Genomic DNA, 20870 nt, shown 5'->3' on the forward strand with positions numbered 1-20870 from the left:
CTGTCTATATTATATGTGAGAACACAAAGGTCTAGTTTTTAGAAAATTGAGATATAATTCACTTTTATGTAAAATTTGCTCTTTTAATGTGAACAATTCAGTGGTTTTTAGTATTCACAAGGTTATGTAACCATCACCACTAATTCTAGAACATTTCCATCACCTCCAAAAGAAACCCCATGTCTCCCAATTCTCCCTCCCCTGGCAGCCACTAATCAACTGGACGTTTCACATGACAGCTGTACAATATGTGGCCTTTTGTTAATGGATTCTTTCAGTACAATGTTTTTAAGGTTCATTGATGTTGTAGCATATGTCAGTATTTCATTCCTTTTTCTAGCAGAATACTCCATTGTATAGATATACCATATTTGTTTATCCATTCATCAGTATTTGTTTATCCATTGTTTCCAATATTGTTTCCAGTATAAGTCAATTCTCTTGGGTACATACTTAGGATTTGCTGGGTCATATGGTAACTATATGTCTAACTTTTGGAAAAACTGTTTTCCAAAAAAGCTGTACTATTACATTCCCACCAGAAATGTTTGAGGTTTCCGATTTCTGCACATCCTTGCCAACCTTTGTTATTGTCTGTCTTTTTAAATATAGCCAACCTAGTGATTGTGAGTGGTATCTTACTGGGGGTTTCATTTGTACTTCCCTAGAGAGTAATGATGTTGAGCATCTGTTTGTTTGCTTATTAGGCATTTGAATGTTTCTCTGAAGAAGTATTCATTCAAATCCTTGGCCATTTTTAAAGTGGGTTCTTTTTATTTATATACATTTACATATGAGTTCTTTACATATTCTGGAAACTAAACCTCTATCAGGAATGTGATTTCCAAATATTTTCTCCTATTCTTTGAATTGTCTTCATTTTCTCGATAGTTCCCTTTAACACATAGATATACTTTCTTTTTTAACTTTTTAAAATTTATTTTAAGTGTATTTTTTCAGGACCCATCAGCTCCAAGTCAAGTAGTTGTTTCAATTTAGTTTCGCAGCTCACAGTGGCCCATTGGGGATCGAATCGACAACTTTGTGGTTAAGAGCACCGTGCTCTAACCAACTGAGCTAACTGGCCGCCCCCTAATATACTTTTTAAAGATGACAAAACTCAGGCACAGGATTGGAAATTGACCTTGTCAAGATTTGGATAGTTCAGCTGTATTTATTCAAATGCGCAAACTCTCAACTGAATCACATAATTTATTTTAAACTAATTATAAGATGATGAAAATAAAGTTAAAAAAAGTATAAGTGAATGATGGTTTTATTGGCAAAATTATTACATAGAGGTAGTGTATGGAGTTATTTCAGATGACAGATTTAATTGTTTTCCTTACAACTAAAAGCTTCCATGACCACACTAAAACTTCAGTGCAGAATATCTATCTACATGTGGAGCTTTAGTTTCAGGCCTGGAGCAGCTGTGAAATGGAAGTTACCACACCATTCTAGTCCTTGGATATCAGTATATTGTCCTTTACCTTCCACCCTGCAATAGTAAAAAATAAGTTTGGTCATTAACCAAGACCAAGAATTTACAGTCCAGACATTAGATTATCTAATCTGTGACATATTATAGACTATGTCTGAAGAATTGTATCTTTCCACTTTCAAACTTTGATTTTAAACATGGAATTCTAGTTTCATATCCTACAAAAAACTATTACTATTCTAAACAAACATTGTCATTATACAAATTTTGGTGTCCAGGATTTTAGAATCACATATGCTAAGATTACACAAAATCAAAACAATCAGTTTAAAAATGAAAAATTTGTATTAGTGCATTTATTTACTGACCATCAACTACATTAGAGGTGCTGGGCTCTGTGCTGGTGTTTCCTTGGACTCTTTGGAGTGGAAAAAATACACTTCATATAAATAAACAGACCTTTATTCCATAGGTTACATTTTTCTCCCTTTATTAACATTACTGGAAAAAAACTTATGTTTTATTATCACAGATTTGGAGTCAATATAACTGAACAATTTTCTTTCCTCAAAATGTATTCACATCAACCCCTTCATAACAATTAGGCTGCATTTTCAATTCTGGAAATAATAAAGGGGTATTTATAAATGAACATGAACCTCTGGATGAAGTGACATGGTACTCAGTGAGAAGATTAAGCTTGTAAAGATTAAGCTTTCTACAATTTGAAAATTAACTAATTTTACTTACATTTTTAAAATTAGCCTTGTAAAAATGTACACACACATCAGGTCAAAATGAAATAAACAATTATAAAATTATCCCCAAGGCTGCTTTTTAAAAAAATTATCAAGATATTTCAAGTGAAAGTAATTTTTGGCTTAAATTTTCTCAATAATTGCAACAAATTTTCCATTTCCAAGCTGACTGCAAAAGGTTCTATATGAATAGAGGAGTCAAGAGGAAAAGTCTAATAGATTACCACCATGAATGATATTTTCTTTTGGAGGCTTGTGATGATCTTAGCATCTCATAAGATTGTTTTCTTATAAATAACCCAACATTTCTTACTAAATATAAATATATTTTAACAAAATATATTACAAAAGAATATTTAGCATTTACTAAATATAATAGTTAAGCAAACATGCCTGAAAAGAATCTTTTAGAACTGCAGTGACGTATTATTTTAAGCGTACCTATTTTCATTGAAATCTCCAGTGTACTTTGCCCCAGTTGGGAATGTATAAGTCCCCAGTCCATGAAACATATTGTCCTTAAAGTGCCCTTCATACACTGCTCCTGAAAAATGCTCGAGTCTTCCAAAACCATTCATCTGTGTATAACAAAGGAAATGACCTTAGTAACCAACCTTCAGTTTCCCTAAAACACTTCAAAAATGTACACATGTCTGTCATCCATTTAATTATTATTTAATCGATCATTGTATTAAGCCTTTATTTCCATAAAAAATAAGGCAACATTTGAATCATTGTCCTTCAGATATATCTCTCTGTGAAGCTCCCCCAAGTCAAATGTTGCTGGGGCATCTGAACTTCATGGTTTGCACACTATGATCATGATACTAGGGTCCTTGAGATACTCTGAACATATCAAAAATCATAAAGGGCAACCAGTGTAGTTAGCCCAGGAAACAATACAAAAGTTGTTGAGAACAAAAATTGTTTTTGAGCAGACCTGAGTACACATTCTTGTTTAATTACTTATTAGGTGGGCAAGAAATCTGAGCCTGATTTACCTCATTTGTAAAATTAGAGTATTAGTGGTACCTACTCACAAGGTTGTTTTGAGGATTAAACGAAAAAATTATGTAATGAGTTTGGCTTTACTCACTGAATAGGCGAGATTAGAAAGATAGTGATGACAATTAGCTCTCTGCATGAGTTTAATGTTACTCACGTTCATGTATGTTAACTATAATCATTTGGGTTTTTTTTTTGTTGTATAGTCTACTCATATGTGTTTTGGATTGATGGTGAAATGCCTGGAATCATTTAACCTAGGTTTACTCAGTCACTGTCGGTATTCAGGTCAACAATAATACCTTGTCATCTTTCCAGCTTCCTGTGTAGACAATCCCATTAGGAGTGGTATGGATACCTATTCCATTTCTCTCAAAAATTCCAGAAGATGTTCTTGTACAATCACCATCTAAACAAGAGAAAAATAATGAAGATTATATATGGGAATGCTGTTTGACTAAATAATTAAATAACATTCAGATCTAATCACAACTTCACCTATGGGTCTCTTTGGCTCCCTAGCACTGAAACCAATGAGACCAGAGATGAGGAGCTTAGAAGGTCTTGTAATCATCGAGACCCAAGGACCAGGAAGATTGACAGATCCCATAGGTTACCAAACCATACTGCCTAAACTTAACATTAGAATTTAGATTTAAAATCTATTCATCTATTAGTATGTCCATGTTATTTTATTTAATGGAGTTATTATCCCAATAGTAGTTTTATAAAATGTGACAGTCTCATGTTTTTACTCTTAAGCTATTTAACTGTATAGAAAAATTGAAATGTCTATACTGTCTGTATAGAAAAATTGAAATGTATGCTTACCATACTTGTCTCCATTTGGAAATATAAAGTTTATTTTATACACCTCTGCAGCTGTTTTAAAAAGATTTAGGAAAAGTCACATAAACAAATATTTTTATGCCATAAGACCTATAAAAAATGTGCTTTAAGAGCTAATCAAATAGACTCACTTCATATGATCACAAGCATATCATGATTACTCGGCATTCCATTGTTTAGTGAGTGTAAGGTCCTGGGGAAATAAATAATTTTGTCTAGATGACCTATTTTTATGTATTTGTTTATTTATTATAACAGCTTTATTAATATATAATTCACATACCACAAAACTTACCCTTTAAAAGTATACAATTCAATGTTTTTAGAATATTCAGAATTGTGTAACTATCACCACAATCTAATTTTAGAATATTTTAGTCATCTCAAAAAGAAATCATGTACCCCATTAGCAGTTGCTCTCCATTACCTTAATTTCCTCCCAACCCTACCCTAGTCCCAGCCCCTAGCAACCACTAATCTACTTTCTGTCTCTATGGATTTGCGTATTCTGGACATTTCATATATCTGAAACCTTACAATACATGTGGTCTTTTGTGAATGGCTTCTTTTATTTAGGATGTTTTCAAGGTTCATCCATGTTGTAGCATGTATCAGTACTTCATCTCTTTTTATTGCTGAATAATAAATAGTCCATTGTACAGAAATAACACATTTTGTTTATCCATTCATCAGTTGAGGGACAGCTGGGTTGTTTCCAGTTTTGGCTGTTATAAATAATGATGCTATGGACATTCAGGTACAAATTTTTATATGGACGTATGTTTTTATTTCTCTTGGGTAGCCTATATGGTCTATCGATTGTCTCAGAGGGAAGGTGGAGTGAGGAATCTGATTTGGCAGAAGGAGGAAAAGATAATAAAGCTAGTAAGTGAGGAAGGGGTTATATATGACATTGGAACGAAAACAAGGTAAAAAGAAAGAAAAACAATGACTGGTTTTCCAATGCCTTAGAGCCCTGGGACAGTTAGTGGACCAAAACATTAGAAACTAAAATTTTCCAATACTGAATAAAGCATTTATGTTGATAAGATAATAACTTCTAAGACTAGAATGTTATTCAAAGTGTGGCCTCTGCATCAGAACCACCTGGCATGCATGCAAGTTCCCAGGCTCCACCCTATACTACTGAACCAGAATCTCTATGAATGAGGCAAGAAGACTGATTTTAATTTAAAAACTAATTGAAGAGCCAGTTGAGAAAAGCTAGAGGTTCATCCCCTCTGAGGAAACAGAGTTAATAACACAGTAGGGAGAAGGCTTTAAAATACTGTGACATCCTCAGAAAAGGAGGGTATAGTATCCTTGAGACAGGAATAGGTAGTTATGAAAAACAATTAGCAGTCTAAGAAATGAATAATATATAATTGGTGAAATAAAACTCCTTAGAAGGGCTGAATAGAAGAATGGATACAGTTGAAAAGTAGTGAACTGGAACACCAGGTTGAAAAATTTTCACAGAAAGAGGCCCAGAGAAAAACAGAGGTATCACCTGAGCAAAGCCTTTCTTATTTCCCCTCACCCCAGACTCCTTTCGGAGCCCCCACAACACTCTGGGCCTATCCCTACTATATAGTACTTGGGGCCCTATTAAAAGAACCCTTTTTGTGCCAGACTCCCCTATCATGATACCCAGCTTGACTAGGGCAGGGATCACGGATTAGTCAAATCTCTCTTTTCACCCTAGTGTCCAGCTCAGTGATTAGTACTTAACTAGTAGAAATTGAACGTCTAATGAATGAATGGCACTTGGGAAGCAATTGTTATACTTATTAAGCAGAGCACTTAACTTGACCGTACAAGAAACCGCACTGTTTTCAATTGCTCTTAAATGGTTCCACATTGGAAACTTTTGGACTGTTAGAGCTAGAAGGAGCCTAATGATGGAGATAGTCTGGCACTACAGAGGAAACTGAAACACAGAGAGGTTGGCACCTGCCTAAGGTATCCCAACAGTACATCAAGGTCAAAATCCAAGCTAGAATCCGGGTCTCCGGATTCCAGGCCAGGGGCTCTCCGCGCCCCCTCCCATCGCTAGTATAGACGCTCAGGAAATATGTCACTCCGGTACCGGAGTTACCAGGGGCCCAGCTCCGGCGCGAGCTCCTCTTAAATGCGCTCTTTCCCGCTCGGGACGTTGGGAGGAGGGCCACTCACTTGACAGAGAGTTGCCGGAGACATTTTCTTGACTCTGCGATTCCTCCCGAGTCGCCAGCTCTGCGGCCCGGAGGAAACCAAGCGCTATCACAGCGCCCAGCGCGACTCGGTTGCTCGGGCGACCAGGCACCTTTCACCCGGAAGCGGATTTGGAAGGGCCAAGGCTGAGCCAATGAGAAGGCGTCAGGGTGGTGGAGCCGCTGCTGGGCCGCGGCGGAGCTGCTCCAGGTGCGGTCCGTGAGAGAGGCTCCGTCTGGTGGGATCTCTCCCCCCTGGACGCTCCCTCCTGACAGTCGCCCCGGGAAGCAGCGCTGCGATCCGGTACGGCCTCCCTTTCCGCGGACAAGGGCTGTGTGTTCGTGTGCGTGGTCTGTACGTCACCCTGGTTGTCAGTGTGCGGACCCTTTTACCGCCTCCCTCTCTCCGAGTGGTCAGGGTCGGGGCAGCTTCCGGGGCCTGCTGGGACCCAGCCTGTTTGGCTCCTGGGGCCGGTGAGTCTGGACCAGCCGGATCCCAGACGCTGGGACCGGGCCGGGCGGGGGTCGGCAACTCAGTTTGTCCACGATCAGGCTGGAGGCAGGGGAGCTGAATTCAGGCTCGGAGTGGGGTAAAGGGTTGGATTGGAGGGGCTGAGATTCCGTTTCCTGTCTGTCTCCATGAGTGGCTATTGGAAGAGGATTGGGGCGATGTATGCTGAAAGGAAGGTACCAGGTCTGGGTATCTGCACGGAGCTGGGTGCATGGGGTCAGTCAGAGGTGTGCCTGGCAGGGGAGTGGTGTGTACCAGTGTGCAGTGCCCAGCTTGGCGATTCTGTTTCTGGCAGCCAAACTTGAATGTGAAACAAAGGATGCTCTTCAAATCAGACTTAGGTCCCTGCGTCCCCGGGGAAAAAGCTAGTTGGAATCTTCCCAGGCTAAATGGAATAGAATAGTGGAATCTATCCATGTGGATTATGTAACCTCATTCCTATTCCTTGGAAAATATCTGAGGAGAGTCATATTGGATACAGCCAGCAAGTTTTCATCCAGAATTTCAGAGCAGATCTCAGATCAGGTTGTAAAGGTAACATTTTCAGGGGCGGTGTGAGACACGTTGTTGGTCGCTGGTTAGACAGGCTTGCTGTGGCTTGGTCTGGTTGGCTAGCTCCTCTTTAAATCAGAGCACAATGCTTTCTTGCTTTTTTCCTAATGTTTCTTACTACACAAATTTACCTTGCATGGGTGGTTTTTGAGATGAAGTTCTAACCTTTCTGACTTGTATATCCTTTCCCTTTTTCTAAGTTTTAGAAATAATAGGTAATTATCAATGCACAACTTTACGGAATTCAGTTCATTCCACTGTTTTGGTCTCCTGTTATGCTTTTAATGACACTATGTTTTTGTGGAAAGAAAAAAATATATATATATATACGTGTGTGTATATATATGTGACTTTTTCAGATAATTTGAGGTAGTTAGACTTCTTATGATATTCTTCTCTAAGAGGATCTGGAGTCAGGACACTTGTAAAATTTGGATTGAAAAAAATGTATTAATTATATTCTTTGTTTTCCGTATTTTATTGTTTTGACACATTGGAGGCCTAGCCGGTCAGGAAGAAACTGCCCGCCTAGGGATAGCTAACAACTGACCTGTGAACACACCTTTCATTCATAGGCACACCAGCCAATCTGGAGTACATACCTCCAACCACCTCCAAGTTTCCCCTGCCCTGAAATCAACCCAGGGCCAGGCACCAGGCACCAGGCAAGTTGAGATAATCACCTTGCCCTCAAAGCCTGCTGGACTTATTCAAACTGTTTACCCTGCCCACTATTTCCTGTGGAAATCCCAGAAAGGCTGTCATATGTCTCCCCCTGGCTCCTTCCTGTCCGCTTATGGAGTCCCCCCCACCCCCCCACCCCCCCGTGGCCCCTCCTGGCCCTCCTGGCATGGCATCCTCTCCTTAAGGGAACTGTAACACTAAACTTTTCTTTCATTCATTCATTCTCTCTCTCTCTCTCTCTCTCTCTCTCTCTCTCTCTCTCTCTCTCTCTCTCTCTCTCTCTCTCTCTTTTCTTTCTTTCCAAATTTTATTGGGGAACAGTGTGTTTCTCCAGGGCCCATCAGCTTCAAGTTGTTGTCCTCCAATCTAGTTGTGGAGGGCGCAGCTCAGCTCCAGGTCCAGTCACTGTTTTCAGCCTTTAGTTGCAGGGGGCGCAGCCCACCATCCCATGTGGGAATTGACCCAGCAACCTTGTTGAGAGCTGGTGCTCTAACCAACTGAGCCATCTGGCCATGCCTAAACTTTTCTTTCAATAGCATTGAACTCTCTGTGTTGTCACTCAGTTACATTTATAAATTAAGACCCAGGCACAAATCTAAGGGGTGTGGGGTCAGCTTATGATTATCCTTTGAATTGGAGATACAAGGTACGTGTGGTAAGGAGACAATACGGTGGAAAGAATTTCAGCTTTGGAGTCAAACGATTGTTTCAAACCCTGTCTCCATCTGTTCCCGATGTGACGATTGTACCTCTCAGTTCTTGTCTTCCTGAGGGAAAGAATTCAGTCAGGAGAGTTTGTGCAAGCATAGGATCGTAAGAAGTTTGTTAGCAAAGCAGATACACCAAAGATTATGGAGCAGGCCATCCCTAGAGAGGGGAAAGCAGCCTCTTCTTACATTGCTTGAGAGTTTTTATTTCTATGGGTAGAAGTGTTTCCCCTTGTCCCTCCCTAGTATCTCTCATTCTCTCAGCTGGTGTGCGTTGTACTCCCTTCTTGCTCCCAAATTTGTCTCAGGGCTTCACAGTGGCCCTGAGAAACAGGATGTACATTCTTGTTTGTTTTTCTTTTTGTTTTTTAGGATATACATTCTGATAAGGGGGACGTTTTCCCATCTCTCTACAGCATTTTTCCTTCTTCTTGCTTTAGGGGCAGGTGTGAGCCTGCTATCCTGCTGAGCTAGTTGTTTTGTGCCCACCTTTGTTTATGATATCCTGTAGCGCAGGATGTCTGTGACCTAAGTGACCTAAGGAGCAGCTGCAAGGGGCCTCCTCACTGGGGCTGGTTCCCTCCTTCTGCTCATTTCTAACTTCCTACCTACCCTATCACATCTACCTTTAAAATATATTCAGAATCTAGGACCACTTTTCAAATCCACTGCTCCCACCTTAGTCCAACCCACTGTAACTTTTTCTAGGCTGAATAACTGTAGTGGTTTCCTAATTGGCCTCGTGGTTTCTCCTCACTGCTGACCACACACACACAATCTTTTTATTCTTCACATAGCAGCTAGAGAAACTGTTTTAAAACATAACTCATCAAATATATGGTGATGGAAGGAGAACTGACTCTGGGTGGTGAACACACAATGGGATTTATAGACGATGTAATACAGAATTGTACACCTGAAATCTATGTAAATTTACTAACAATTGTCACCCCAATAAATTTAAAAAAAAAACACATAACTCAGTCATATCAAACTTTGGCTTCAGCTCTTATAGTGACTTCCTATTATACAGAAGGTCCTCGAATGATGTCGTTTAGTTCAACTTCATTTCGTTATAATGTTGATGAGATGTGGGAACTTAAATCTTGTTTATATCCATCCATTAGCCTTCACTAAAATTGGTTTCATTATGTGTCATTTCGCTTATAGTCACAGACCCTAAGTGAGGACTTACTGTATTTAGACTAAAAGTCAAAGTCCTTCCTGGGGATTATGTGGCCCTCTCTGCTGTCTGAGCTCATCCCCTTTCCTCACTTCACTACAGACCCTCCAGACGTCGTACATGAATCAAACAAAGTCCATTGTATCAAAGATGTTCTGGACTTAGCACCTTTGAATCTGTTGCTGCTTCTGCGTAGGATGCTCTTTTCACAAATATTTCATGGCTCATTCTCTCAGTGTGTTCAGGTGTCTGCTCAAAATGATCTCAGAGAAGTCTTACCTGACCATTCCACCTTAAATAACAGCCTTGGGGTTTTTCTTTTTCTTCATAGCACTTAACTGATGTTATAAATCTATTTATTTGTTTATTGTATGTCTTACCCTCTAGAAGGTAAGCTTCATGAGGCAGGAATTTTGTCTTTGCTGTTATATCCCTAGAACTGGGCACATAATAAGTACTCAACAAATATTTGTGGAACGAATAATAAATAAACAAATCTCTATTCTCATATCAGTCATTTATGCAACCTTCAGGCATTCAGTCCACAAGAACATATTGAATTCCTATTGTATGTTAGAGGTACAGTCTTCATCAAAATAGACATAATCCTTGTCTTCAAAGAGTTCTCTGAGAAGGGGAAAAGGAGGGAGATAAACATAAAATAGACAATCAGTAAATATGTATAATTATGAAGGATTTTGAAAAAGGAATATCAAGAGACCTATTTTAATTACCACATATTTGTGAGTTCCCAGTTTTTTTCCTGCTTTTGATTTCTAATTTTATTCCACTGGTTGCTAAACATACTTTGTATTATTTCTCTTTTAAGTTTTTGAGGTTTATTTTATAGCCTAACATGGTCTATACTGGAAATGTTTCCTTCTGCACATGAGAAAAATGTTTGTTATTGGGTAGAATGGTCTAAAGCTATCTCTTAGGTCTAGTTGATTTATACTGTGTTTCAAATCTTCTATTCATTGTTGATCTTCTATCTAGTTGTTGCTTTATTATTCTTGAAAGTAGAGTATTGAAGTCTCGTACTGTTATTATTGAATTGTTTATTTCTCCCTTCATTTCTGTCAGTTATTGCTTCATGTATTTTGGTGCTCTGTTATTAGGTGCGTTTATGCTTATAGTTGTTACGTCTTCCTTCTTTATCTCTAGTGACATGATTTGCTTTAAAGTCTGTTTTGTCTGTCATTAGCACAACCCCTCTAGCTTTCTTGTGGTGGCTGTTTGCAGAATTTATCTTTTTCTATCCTTTTACTTTTCATTTATTTGTATCTTTGAATTTAAAGTGATAAGTAGACAGCATATAGTTTGATCATGTTTTTTTTAATTGAGGTGTAATTGACATATAATATTGTATTAGTTTCAGGTGTACAACATAATGATTCAGTATTTATACATATTGTGAAATGATCACCACAGTGAGTCTAGTTAACATCTGTCACCATACCTAGTTACAAAATTTTTTTTCTTGTGATGAGAATGTTTAAGATTTACTTTCTTAGCACCTTTTATATATGCAATACAGTATTATTAACTGTACTCACCATGCTGTATATTACATCCCCATGACTTAACTCATTTTGTAACTGGAAGTTTGTACCTTTTGGCCCCTTCATCCATTTCACGCACCCCCAACCCCCTCTGGCAACCACCAATCTGTTTTTTATATCTAAGAGCTTGGTTTTTCTTTTTTTTAATTCCACTTATAAGTGAAATCATACGGTATTTGTCTTTAGCTGACTTATTTAGCACAATGCTCTCAAGGTCCATCCATGTTGTCACAAATGACAAGATTTAATTCTGTTTTATGGCTGAGTATTCTGTTGTGTATATATACAACATTTTCTTTATCCATTCATTTATTGATGGACATTTAGGTTGTTTCCATATCTTGGCTATTGTAGGTAATGCTGCAGTGAACATGGGAGTGTATATATCTTTTCAAATTAGTGTTTTCATTTTCTTCAAATATCCAGAAGTGGAATTGCTGGATCATATGGTAGTTCAATTTTTAATTTTTTGAGGAACTTCATACTGTTTTCCATAGTGGCTGCACCAATTTACCTTCCCACCAACAGTGCACAGGGATTCTCTTTTCTCCACATCCTCACCAACACTTGTTATTTCTTGTCTTTTTGATAATAACCATTTTAACAGTTATGAGGTGATACCTCATTATGGTTTTGATTTATATTTCCCTGATGATTAGTCATGTTGAGCATCTTTTCATGTACCTGTTGACCATCTGTATGTCTTCTTTCTGCCCATTTTTAAATCAGATTGGGTTTTTAATTTTTTTGCTGTTGAGTTGTATGAGTTCTTTATATATTTTGGACATTAACTCCTTATCAGGTATATGATTTACAAATATTTTCTTCCATTTAATAGGTTGCCTTTTAATTTTTTTGATGATTTCCTTTGCTGCTCAAAAGCTTTTTAGTTTAATGTAGTACCACTTGTTTATTTTTGCTTTTGTTTCATTTGCCTGTGGAGTCAGATCTAAAAATCATCACTAAGAACTATATCAAGGAGCTTACCACCTGTGTTTTCTTCCAGGTGGTCTGTGGTTTCAGGTCATACATTTGAGTCTTTAATCTGTTTTGAGTTAATTTGTGTGTATGATGTAAAACAGTAGTCTAGCTTCATTCTTTTGCATGTGGCTGGCCAGTTTTTCCCAACACCATGTATTGTTCTTTTCCTGTTGTGTATTATTGGCTCCTTTGTCATAATTTAATTGATTATATATGTGTAGATATATATCTGGGCTCTCTATGCTGTTCCATTGATCTGTGTATCTGTTTTTATACCAATACCATAGTGTTTTGATTACTATAGCTTTGTACTATAGTTTTTTAAATTAGTTTTAGGTGTATAAAACAATGTAATAGTTAGACATTTAAACCCCTCATAAAGTGACAAGTCACCCCCCCAGCTACTACCCCTCTGACATCTTACATAGCTGTTACAATACCATTGTCTATCTTCCCTATGTTGTACTCCACATCCCATGGCTATATACCTATATATTTCGTTAGAGTTGACACTCAATATTATTTTACTTCAACTGCTGGTGTATAGTGCATTGGACACAGTCTATGAAGTATCCCTGCTACGTCCAGTGCCCGTCTGGTACCTTACATGAACTTTACAACATTGTTGACTATATTCCCCATACTGTATTAACTGCCAGTTTGTATTTAACACCTTCACCTTTTTTACCCTGCTCCCAACCCCATTCCCATCTATCACCCTGATAGATCTAGTACCTATCGATCTAGGTACTAGATCTAGGCACCATACCTAGTTATTACAATATTATTGACTATATTCCCTATGCTGTACCCTACATTCCCATGAGTACTGTGTAACAACCAATTTGTACTTCTTAATCACTTTCTCTTTCTCCCATCCTTAACCCCCCTCCCATCTTAAAGAAGTCCCACTAAGATTCCTTGTAATAACTGGTTTGGTGGTGATGAACTCCTTCAGCTTTTTCTTGTCTGGGAAGCTCCTTATCTGTCCTTCAATTCTAAATGATAGCTTTGCTGGGTAGAGTAATCTTGGTTGTCTGTCATTGCTTTTCATCACTTTGAATATTTCCTGTCACTCCCTTCTTGCCTGCCAAGTTTCTGTTGAGAAATCAGCTGACAGTCTTATGGGGGCTCCCTTGTAGGTAACTGACTGCTTTTCTGTTGCTGCTTTTAAGATTCTCTCTTTGTATTTAACCTTTGGCATTTTAACTATAATGTGTCTTGATGTTGGTCTCCTTGGGTTTATCTTGTTTGGGACTGTCTGTGCTTCCTGGGCTTGCATGTCTATTTCTTTCACCAGGTTTGGGAGGTTTTCTGTGATTATTTTTTCAAATAGGTTTTCAATTCCTTGCTGTCTCTCTTCTCTTTCTGGTACCTCTATACTGTGAATGTTGGTACACTTGATATTGTCCTAAAGGCCCCTTAAACTCTCCTCAATTTTTTGGATTCTTTCTGCTTTTTGCTGTTCTGGTTGGGTGTTTTCTGCTATCTTACCTTCTACATTGCTGGTTGGATCGTCTGCTTCATCTAATCTACTGTTGATTCTCTATAGTGTATTCTTCAGTTCTGTTATTATATCCTTTGTTTCTGATTGGTTCTTTTTTATGGTTCTCATCTCCATTTTTATGCTTCCTACCTCTCTGTTGAAGTTCTCCCTGAGATCATTGAGCATTTTTATAACCAATGTTTGGAACTGCATCTGACAGATTGCTTATCTCCATTTTGTTAGTTCTTTTTCTGGAGCTTTGTTCTGTTCTTTTATTTGGGACATGTTTCTTTGTCTCCCCCATGTTGGCTGCCTCACTGTGTTTGGTATTAGGTAGGCCTGCTATATCTTCCTGTCTTAGGAGAGTGGCCTTATGTAGTAGGTGTGCCGTGGGGTTCAGTGGCGCAGTCTTTCTGGTCACCTGAGTCACGCACTCCAGGTGTGTCCCCTGTGTGTGTTGTGTATGCCCTCCCCTTGTAGTTGAGCCTTGGTTGATAATTGCACATCAGTGGGAGGGTCTGGCCCTTGGGCTCTCTGGTTGTGAGGACTGGCCGTGACTACAGTGGAGGAGTTGTTGTGCAGGGACTGGTCCTACAGAGTAGGATCTGCCTCAGCAGGACTCTGGTGCCTGCCCCTGGAATGTGTCATACTTGGAGGCAGCTGGGTGCCTCCTTCTTGTTTTGAAGCTGGCCACTGAGGGTGCCAACCCCAGGACCACCTTGGAGGGAATCCGCTTTAGGTCAAGTTCAGGCACAACCCGTGCCCCACCCGGGGCCACCTGGCAGGAGTCACAAAGAAATCTGCAGATGTCTGCTGCCCGTGCTGTGCTTGGAAGCACCTTGAGAGGCCAAGCTGCGAACCCAAACCAGCTGCTGCTGGTTCCGAGCTTAAGGATGCTCAGCCAAAGATACAGGACACGCTCAAGCCAGATGCTGCTTGTCTGAGTTCTGAGAACCTTTGAGAGACCCTAGGAAATTCTGCAGCTTGAGCCAAAGCAGGTGGTCTGCACAAAAAAGCCACGAAAAGCAGCTGGTGTGCCCGTAAGTTGGGTGGGTCCGGGTCTTGAATCACCAGGCCATGGTGAACGAACTGCGGAGCCTCAGAAATGGTGGCCACCCATGTTCGCATGCCGGGAAGGGGGAAGGCTCAGCAAAGGAACAGTGGCCTCCACCTCCACCAGCTCCCCCATCCAGGAGAAAGCCACCTCTCCAACCTCTGTCCCAAGCCAGACAACTCAGTTCTCTACCATATGTCTCTGCCTCCTCTCCAGCTTCTGCCCCAGCGCTGGAGCTCAGAGCAAGTGATCCTGTTCGTGGGTAAGGCCGTGTGTGGTCCTTTTAAGAGGAGCGCCTGGGAGTACAGGTGGCTTCAGTCTCACTCAGTCACAGTCTCTACTGGTTTTCACAAGCAGAAATTATGGAGACTTCTCCCCTAGCACTGGAACCCTGAGCTGGTGTGGGGCTGGGACCTCTTTCTCCTCTGGGGGTTGGGGGGACCCCTACAGATGAAATATCCCTCCTGATCTTTAATGGTCACATGCAGGTATGGGGCCAGCCCGTTCCACATCCCTATCCTTCCTACCAGTGTGGAGGTGGCTTCTTCTGCAAGTCCTTAGTTGAAAGGCTTCAATTCAGCTTGATTTTAGGCAATTCTCAATAATGGTTTTGTAGATTAGTTGTAATGTTAATGTGGTTGTGAGAGAAGGTAAGCACAGCGTTTACGTACTGCACCATCTTGGTTGTTTCTAATATAGTGTGAATCAGGGAGCATGATTCCTCCAGCTCTGTTCTTCTTTCTCAAGATTGCTTTGGCTATTTGAGGTCTTTTGTGGTTTGATACAAATTTTAGGAAATGTTCATACAAACATGAAAAATTGGTTGTTCTCTTTTTGTGAAAAATGCCATTGGGATTACATTAAATCTGTAGATTGCTTTGGGCAGTATGGACATGTTAACAGTATTAATTCTTCCAGTCCATGAGCATGGACTATCTTTCCATTTATATGTGTCTCCTTCAGTTTCTTTCATCAGTGTCTTACAGGTTTTAGTACATAGGTCTTTCACCTCTTTGGTTAAATTTATTCCTAGGTATTTTATACTTTTTGGTGTAACTTATCACTAGAGTTAAAACTGTTTTGTCTTATTATAGAAAATGTAAATCTAAGAAAATGCCTTGAACCTAGTTTTGGCTATATTCCATAATTTTAATGTATTTTATATTTGGTCTATAAATTTTGTTTTGGTTTATATATTTACGTGTTATGATGTTGGGTGCATAAATATTTACAATTGTTATATCCTCTTGATGAATTAACCCCTTTATCATTGTAAAATGCTTTGTTTCTTGTTATCTTTTTTGACTTAAAGTCTATTTTGTCTGATATAAGGGTAGGTAACCCTGCTCTATTTTGGTTTCCATTAACATGGCATATCTTTTTCTGTCCCTTCACTTTAGTGTTTGTGTGTCCTTAAAGCTGAGACAATTCTGTTGTAGGCAGCATATAGTTGGATATTGTTTTTTCATCCATTCTGCCACTTTGTGTCTTTTGACTGGAGAATGTATTCTATTTACATTAAAAGTAATTTATTGATAGGTAGGTCTTACTGTTGCCATTTTTAAATTGTTTCAGGTGTTTTATAGGTTCTTTGTTCCTTTCTGTCTTGCTGCCTTCCTTTGTGATTTGATGATTTTCTGATCTGTTTTGATTTCTTCCTCTTTGCCTTTTGTGTATCTACTATACATTTTTGTGATTTGATGATTTGATGATTTTCTGATTTTTGATTTCTTCCTCTTTATCTTTTGTGTATCTACTATAAATTTTTGTGATTTGATGATTTTCTGATTTTTGATTTCTTCCTCTTTATCTTTTGTGTATCTACTATAAATTTTTGCTTTGTGGTTTCCATGAGGCTTACATAAAACACCATAGTTACAACATTTTATTTTAAGCTGATAACAACTTAACTTGGATCACATACAAAAGCTCTACACTTTTACTCTCCCCAGGCATAATCTCTGAGCCAGTGCTGTGCTCCTGAAAGTGTGTGTGTAAATTTAAATTCTGTTTATCAAATCATACATTAAATACATGAAAACATCTCTACTAAACTGGTTTTTTTAAACCCTATACTAGATCTAACCAAATGAGAATGTAGGCCTAGGCATGTGAGTCTTGAAATTTCTCCATGTGTTCCTGATGCACGTCCCTGGCTAAGAAATTGGTGTCAGAGAAACTCACTAAATATTCATCCTGAGGAGGATGTGCTTGGTAATCTTTTGCGAAGCATCGTGTCCACGCTTTCCCTAAATTGCCCTTTTAAAATGTGTGTTTTCCTTTATTTCTTTGAAATAGGCTATATCCATAACCGTGACAATCAAAGGATTTTTATATCTGTCTGGTTTTATGATGTCTGTATTACTCTTTTGTCTTGCAGGTGAAAATGAGTTCTTCAGTAAGAAGAAAAGGCAGGCCCGGCAAAGGAGGTGGAAAAGGGTCTTCTTCTAGAGGAGGAAAAGGAGGCAGGAGTCACGCTAGCAAATCTCACGGGGGTGGCGGTGGTGGTGGTGGTGGTGGTGGTGGCGGCAATAGAAAGTCCTCAAGTAGAATTTGGGACGATGGTGATGACTTTTGTATCTTCAGTGAATCAAGGCACCCAGCCAGGTATTATGCTCTTTGATTGTTCAAATATGGACACAGTATTAATTCCTCATCTATGGGACAACAAATGGCTAAGAGAAAGGGGGGGAGATGCCAAGTTAATTATTCCTTTTATTTTACAACCTTGCCGTCCCCCTCTTTGTAATATTTTCTAAAGGCATGATGGCCAATAACAGCTTTTTTAAGAAGCTCAAAATATGAAGTTAACTTCCACATGACACTATGAATTGAGTGTAATCCTGTTATAACCAATGTCAGCAGAAAAGTAAATATTAGAAATTGTGAAAGTGATGAAAATGTTGAGTATTTATTAGGTGTTGTAGTTTGAAGGTCCCAAAATGTAACCTAACTATACTCTGTCTTTCTAGTTGATGAATTAATTAAATGATCTATTTTCTAACCAGATCGACCAAATCTTCACTGGTGCTTCGTGTGATGACCAGTGACAGACATGATATCTAGGTTTCTCCCATATTCAGCTGTTTGTTTTTGGGTTTTTAAAAATAAATTATATTGGGGAACAGTGTGCCTCTCCAGGGCCCATCAGCTCCAAGTCGTTGTCCTTCAGTCCAGTTGTGGAGGGCGCAGCTCAGCTCCAAGTCCAGTCGCCATTTTCAATCTTACTTGCAGGGGGCGCAGCCCACCATCCCATGTGGGAATTGAACCCGCAAGCTTGTTGTTAAGAGCTCGCGCTCTAACCAACTGAGCCATCTGGCTGCCCCTTCGGAAGCTCAGCGGCAGCTCATTGTCTTCACTCTAGTTGTGGAGGGCGCAGCTCACTGGCCCACGTGGGAATCGAACCGGCAACCCTGATGTTGAGAGCTCGCACTCTAACCAACTGAGCTACCCGGGTGCCTCAGCTTTTAAATAATAAATTCTGATATTTCTAATGAATATTTAATGAAAGCAAAGATTTACTACTGCGTGTTATGCATATAAATATAGCATTCTAATTGTCTCAAACTGTACTGCAAGCTATCTAATGGAATTTTCAGAGATGGAGAGATTTTTTTAAAGCTATACACACGCACACATACACATACAGGTTTTTGGGTTTTTTTTTAATGTATATGAAAAAGGTGATGTGAATTAGGGTGACCTCTCTTTTTTGTTCTTTACTTTTCTACAATGATCATGTGTATATATATTTTTGTAAGCCAGGAAATAATGATTATTAAGATAAATATTTCAAAAATAGAGCCCAGTATTAACTTTTAAGTTTTAACAAGTAAGATGGAACTCTTGATTGTTTTTAGATTGTGTACCTAAAATAGAATAAAATAAACTCTCTTTGTGTGTATCATATTTCTTCTGAAAGTTCTCTAGTGCAGAGGGAGTCATGATAGAATTGCTTTTTCCAGCGAGTTCTTGAGTTAGTGAAGCCAGTTTTAATAATTAAGAAACTGATCAGTTTTTTTCCAGCAGTTCCAATATAATAAATTCTGGTAAGTACTAGTATAGAAAGCAGAGAGCCTCTTCACATTCATTGTCAGCTTTTGTAAGATACTTGACAATCCAGTTTGTGTTGTATATATTCTGAGACTCTGAGGAGAAGGTGAAAATTTTGATTATAGGTAAATGTGTAATTCTTGTGTCCTTTGCAGACCTAGCAGCAGTAGCACAAGAAAAGGAGATGCACGCCCCAAGTGGAAGCCCGAAGCTAAAGTGCCTCTCCAGACTCTACATATGACTTCTGAGAATCAAGAGAAAGTGAAAGCTCTTCTCCGAGACCTGCAAGAACAAGATGCAGATGTTGGATCTGAGTAAATTACTTTACTTGAGTAAATTATATAAAGGAAGATGTATTGGCATCATCACATACAGTGATGGTCCTGTGTGTCTGGAATTCTGTATCAATACTGATCCTGTTGTGGCTATATAATTAGTTGAAAGTGAGACAAGAGAAATATAATAATTATTTAGCAGCACTTTTAGAATGAGTTTGTTTTGCCATACCCATGAGCAATAGTACAGGTTGCCTTTTCAGCTTTATCTTTTTTCTAGGATGGTGCTAATGTGGATTTAGTCGTTGCTTTATTGACAACCTTCCAAATAGAACCTTTAGTGAACGAGTTAGAGGCATTGTCTGGGAGCAAATATTGAGTTGATTGGGTGAAGTCTTAAGATTACACTACTCATGACTATCTGCCTAAGAGAAACAATTTTTACTCTTTTGGCTGTTTTGCTTTGTGACTTCAGTTGCAGAGCTTAATTCTTTCCATTTGCCAGAATTAATGAGTGGTCAGTCATGAGCAGCTCAATTTCCATCCTACCTACAAGTCTTTTATCTGTCTTAGGTTTAAGAAAGGTGGTTTTGCAGCAAAGCAAAAAATTAGGGATGGTTTTTATGAATGAGAAGCGAGAACGAGGATAGCCAAGACTGCTGTGGTTAAGAAGACAGACTCTGGCGTCAGACTGCCTTGGTTAAAATCTCCAGTTGCTCTTTACTGCATAACTTTTGGCAGTTACTAATCCTCTCTAAGTCTTAGTTGATAATCTGAAAAACAGAGATTCTAGTAGATAATCTGAAAAACAGAGATCTGATTGGGTTATTGGGAAGATTTTAAAAAGAAACAGTACATATAAAACACTTTAACATAGTACCTAGAATGCAATAAATACCTGATAAATGTTCATTGCCAAAGTACAAATTAATACTTGTAGGTCAATAAAAGATTAAATCAGTGATTAAATAGTGGTCAGGATCTTGTGTCCTTTGACTCTTTGAATTAAATTCTTAGACTCTTGCTAAGTTTTTCTTTGAAGTAAGTAGAAATTAATATCTAATATATGAAAATGTTATCTTTTCCAGAAGAAGCATTTCTGGGGAGGAGGAAGATGATGAGCCTGATTGTGATGATGCTCAGTATTGGTCAGCTGGACGAGAAGCTGCCCTTGTTCCTGACTTGGATCCTTTGGAATATGCCGGCTCAGGCCTGGAGGAACCTTATAATCCAGAATTGACAGTCTCAACATTAGCAGTGCAAAAACTTTCTAGGTGATTGCTTTCAACATCTTTGGGAGTAGGGGAAAATTCAAGGAAACTGAAGGCATATGGTAAATCCAATTATCCCACCTTGAGTACTTTCCTATTGTATAGGTTCCAGCAGTGCCTGATATGCCTAATATTCTCTCTTTAGGATGGGGGATTAAGGAGGAATTATTATTATCAGGGATGCTTTTTCAAAACACAAACCCTGCTTATATATAGTTTTAAGTTCACATAAATGTATTTAAATGAATTTCACTTCTTTGATTTGATATTACTCAATTTTTTTTGTCATGTTTTGCACCTGGC

General features: G+C 38.8%; 2 protein-coding genes across 4 annotated transcripts in view; one reads left to right on the forward strand and one right to left on the reverse strand.

Moving 5' to 3' along the window:
- Positions 1-750: 750 nt before the first annotated feature.
- Positions 751-6372, reverse strand: MORN2 (MORN repeat containing 2). 2 transcript variants are annotated; one of them, XM_081068686.1, is made up of 4 exons: positions 6232-6372; positions 3510-3616; positions 2644-2780; positions 751-1501 (listed from the first exon to the last, which is right to left on the reverse strand). In XM_081068686.1, the coding sequence occupies exons 3-4, from the start codon at positions 2778-2780 to the stop codon at positions 1399-1401; spliced, it is 240 nt and encodes a 79-aa protein (XP_080924812.1). In that variant the 5' UTR covers positions 3510-3616; positions 6232-6372; the 3' UTR covers positions 751-1398. The 2 variants fall into 2 exon arrangements, with proteins under 2 accessions (XP_080924812.1, XP_080924813.1); XM_081068687.1 differs by lacking the exon at positions 6232-6372 and adding an exon at positions 4039-4083 and having other exon boundaries at positions 1260-1501.
- A 31-nt stretch (positions 6373-6403) lies between these two features.
- Positions 6404-20870, forward strand: part of DHX57 (DExH-box helicase 57) — a 55795-nt gene continuing 41328 nt past the window's right edge. Inside the window, exons 1-4 of one of the 2 annotated variants that reach the window (XM_081068684.1) lie at positions 6404-6552; positions 17349-17575; positions 19177-19335; positions 20385-20570. In XM_081068684.1, the coding sequence (XP_080924810.1) occupies positions 17355-17575; positions 19177-19335; positions 20385-20570 (566 nt within the window). In that variant the 5' untranslated portion in view covers positions 6404-6552; positions 17349-17354. The remainder of the gene's footprint in view (positions 6553-17348; positions 17576-19176; positions 19336-20384; positions 20571-20870) is intronic. The other variant, XM_081068685.1, reaches the window with a different exon arrangement.

Source organism: Rhinolophus hipposideros, assembly GCF_964194185.1.
Source record: "Rhinolophus hipposideros genome assembly, chromosome: 12".
NCBI classification, from domain to species: domain Eukaryota; kingdom Metazoa; phylum Chordata; class Mammalia; order Chiroptera; family Rhinolophidae; genus Rhinolophus; species Rhinolophus hipposideros.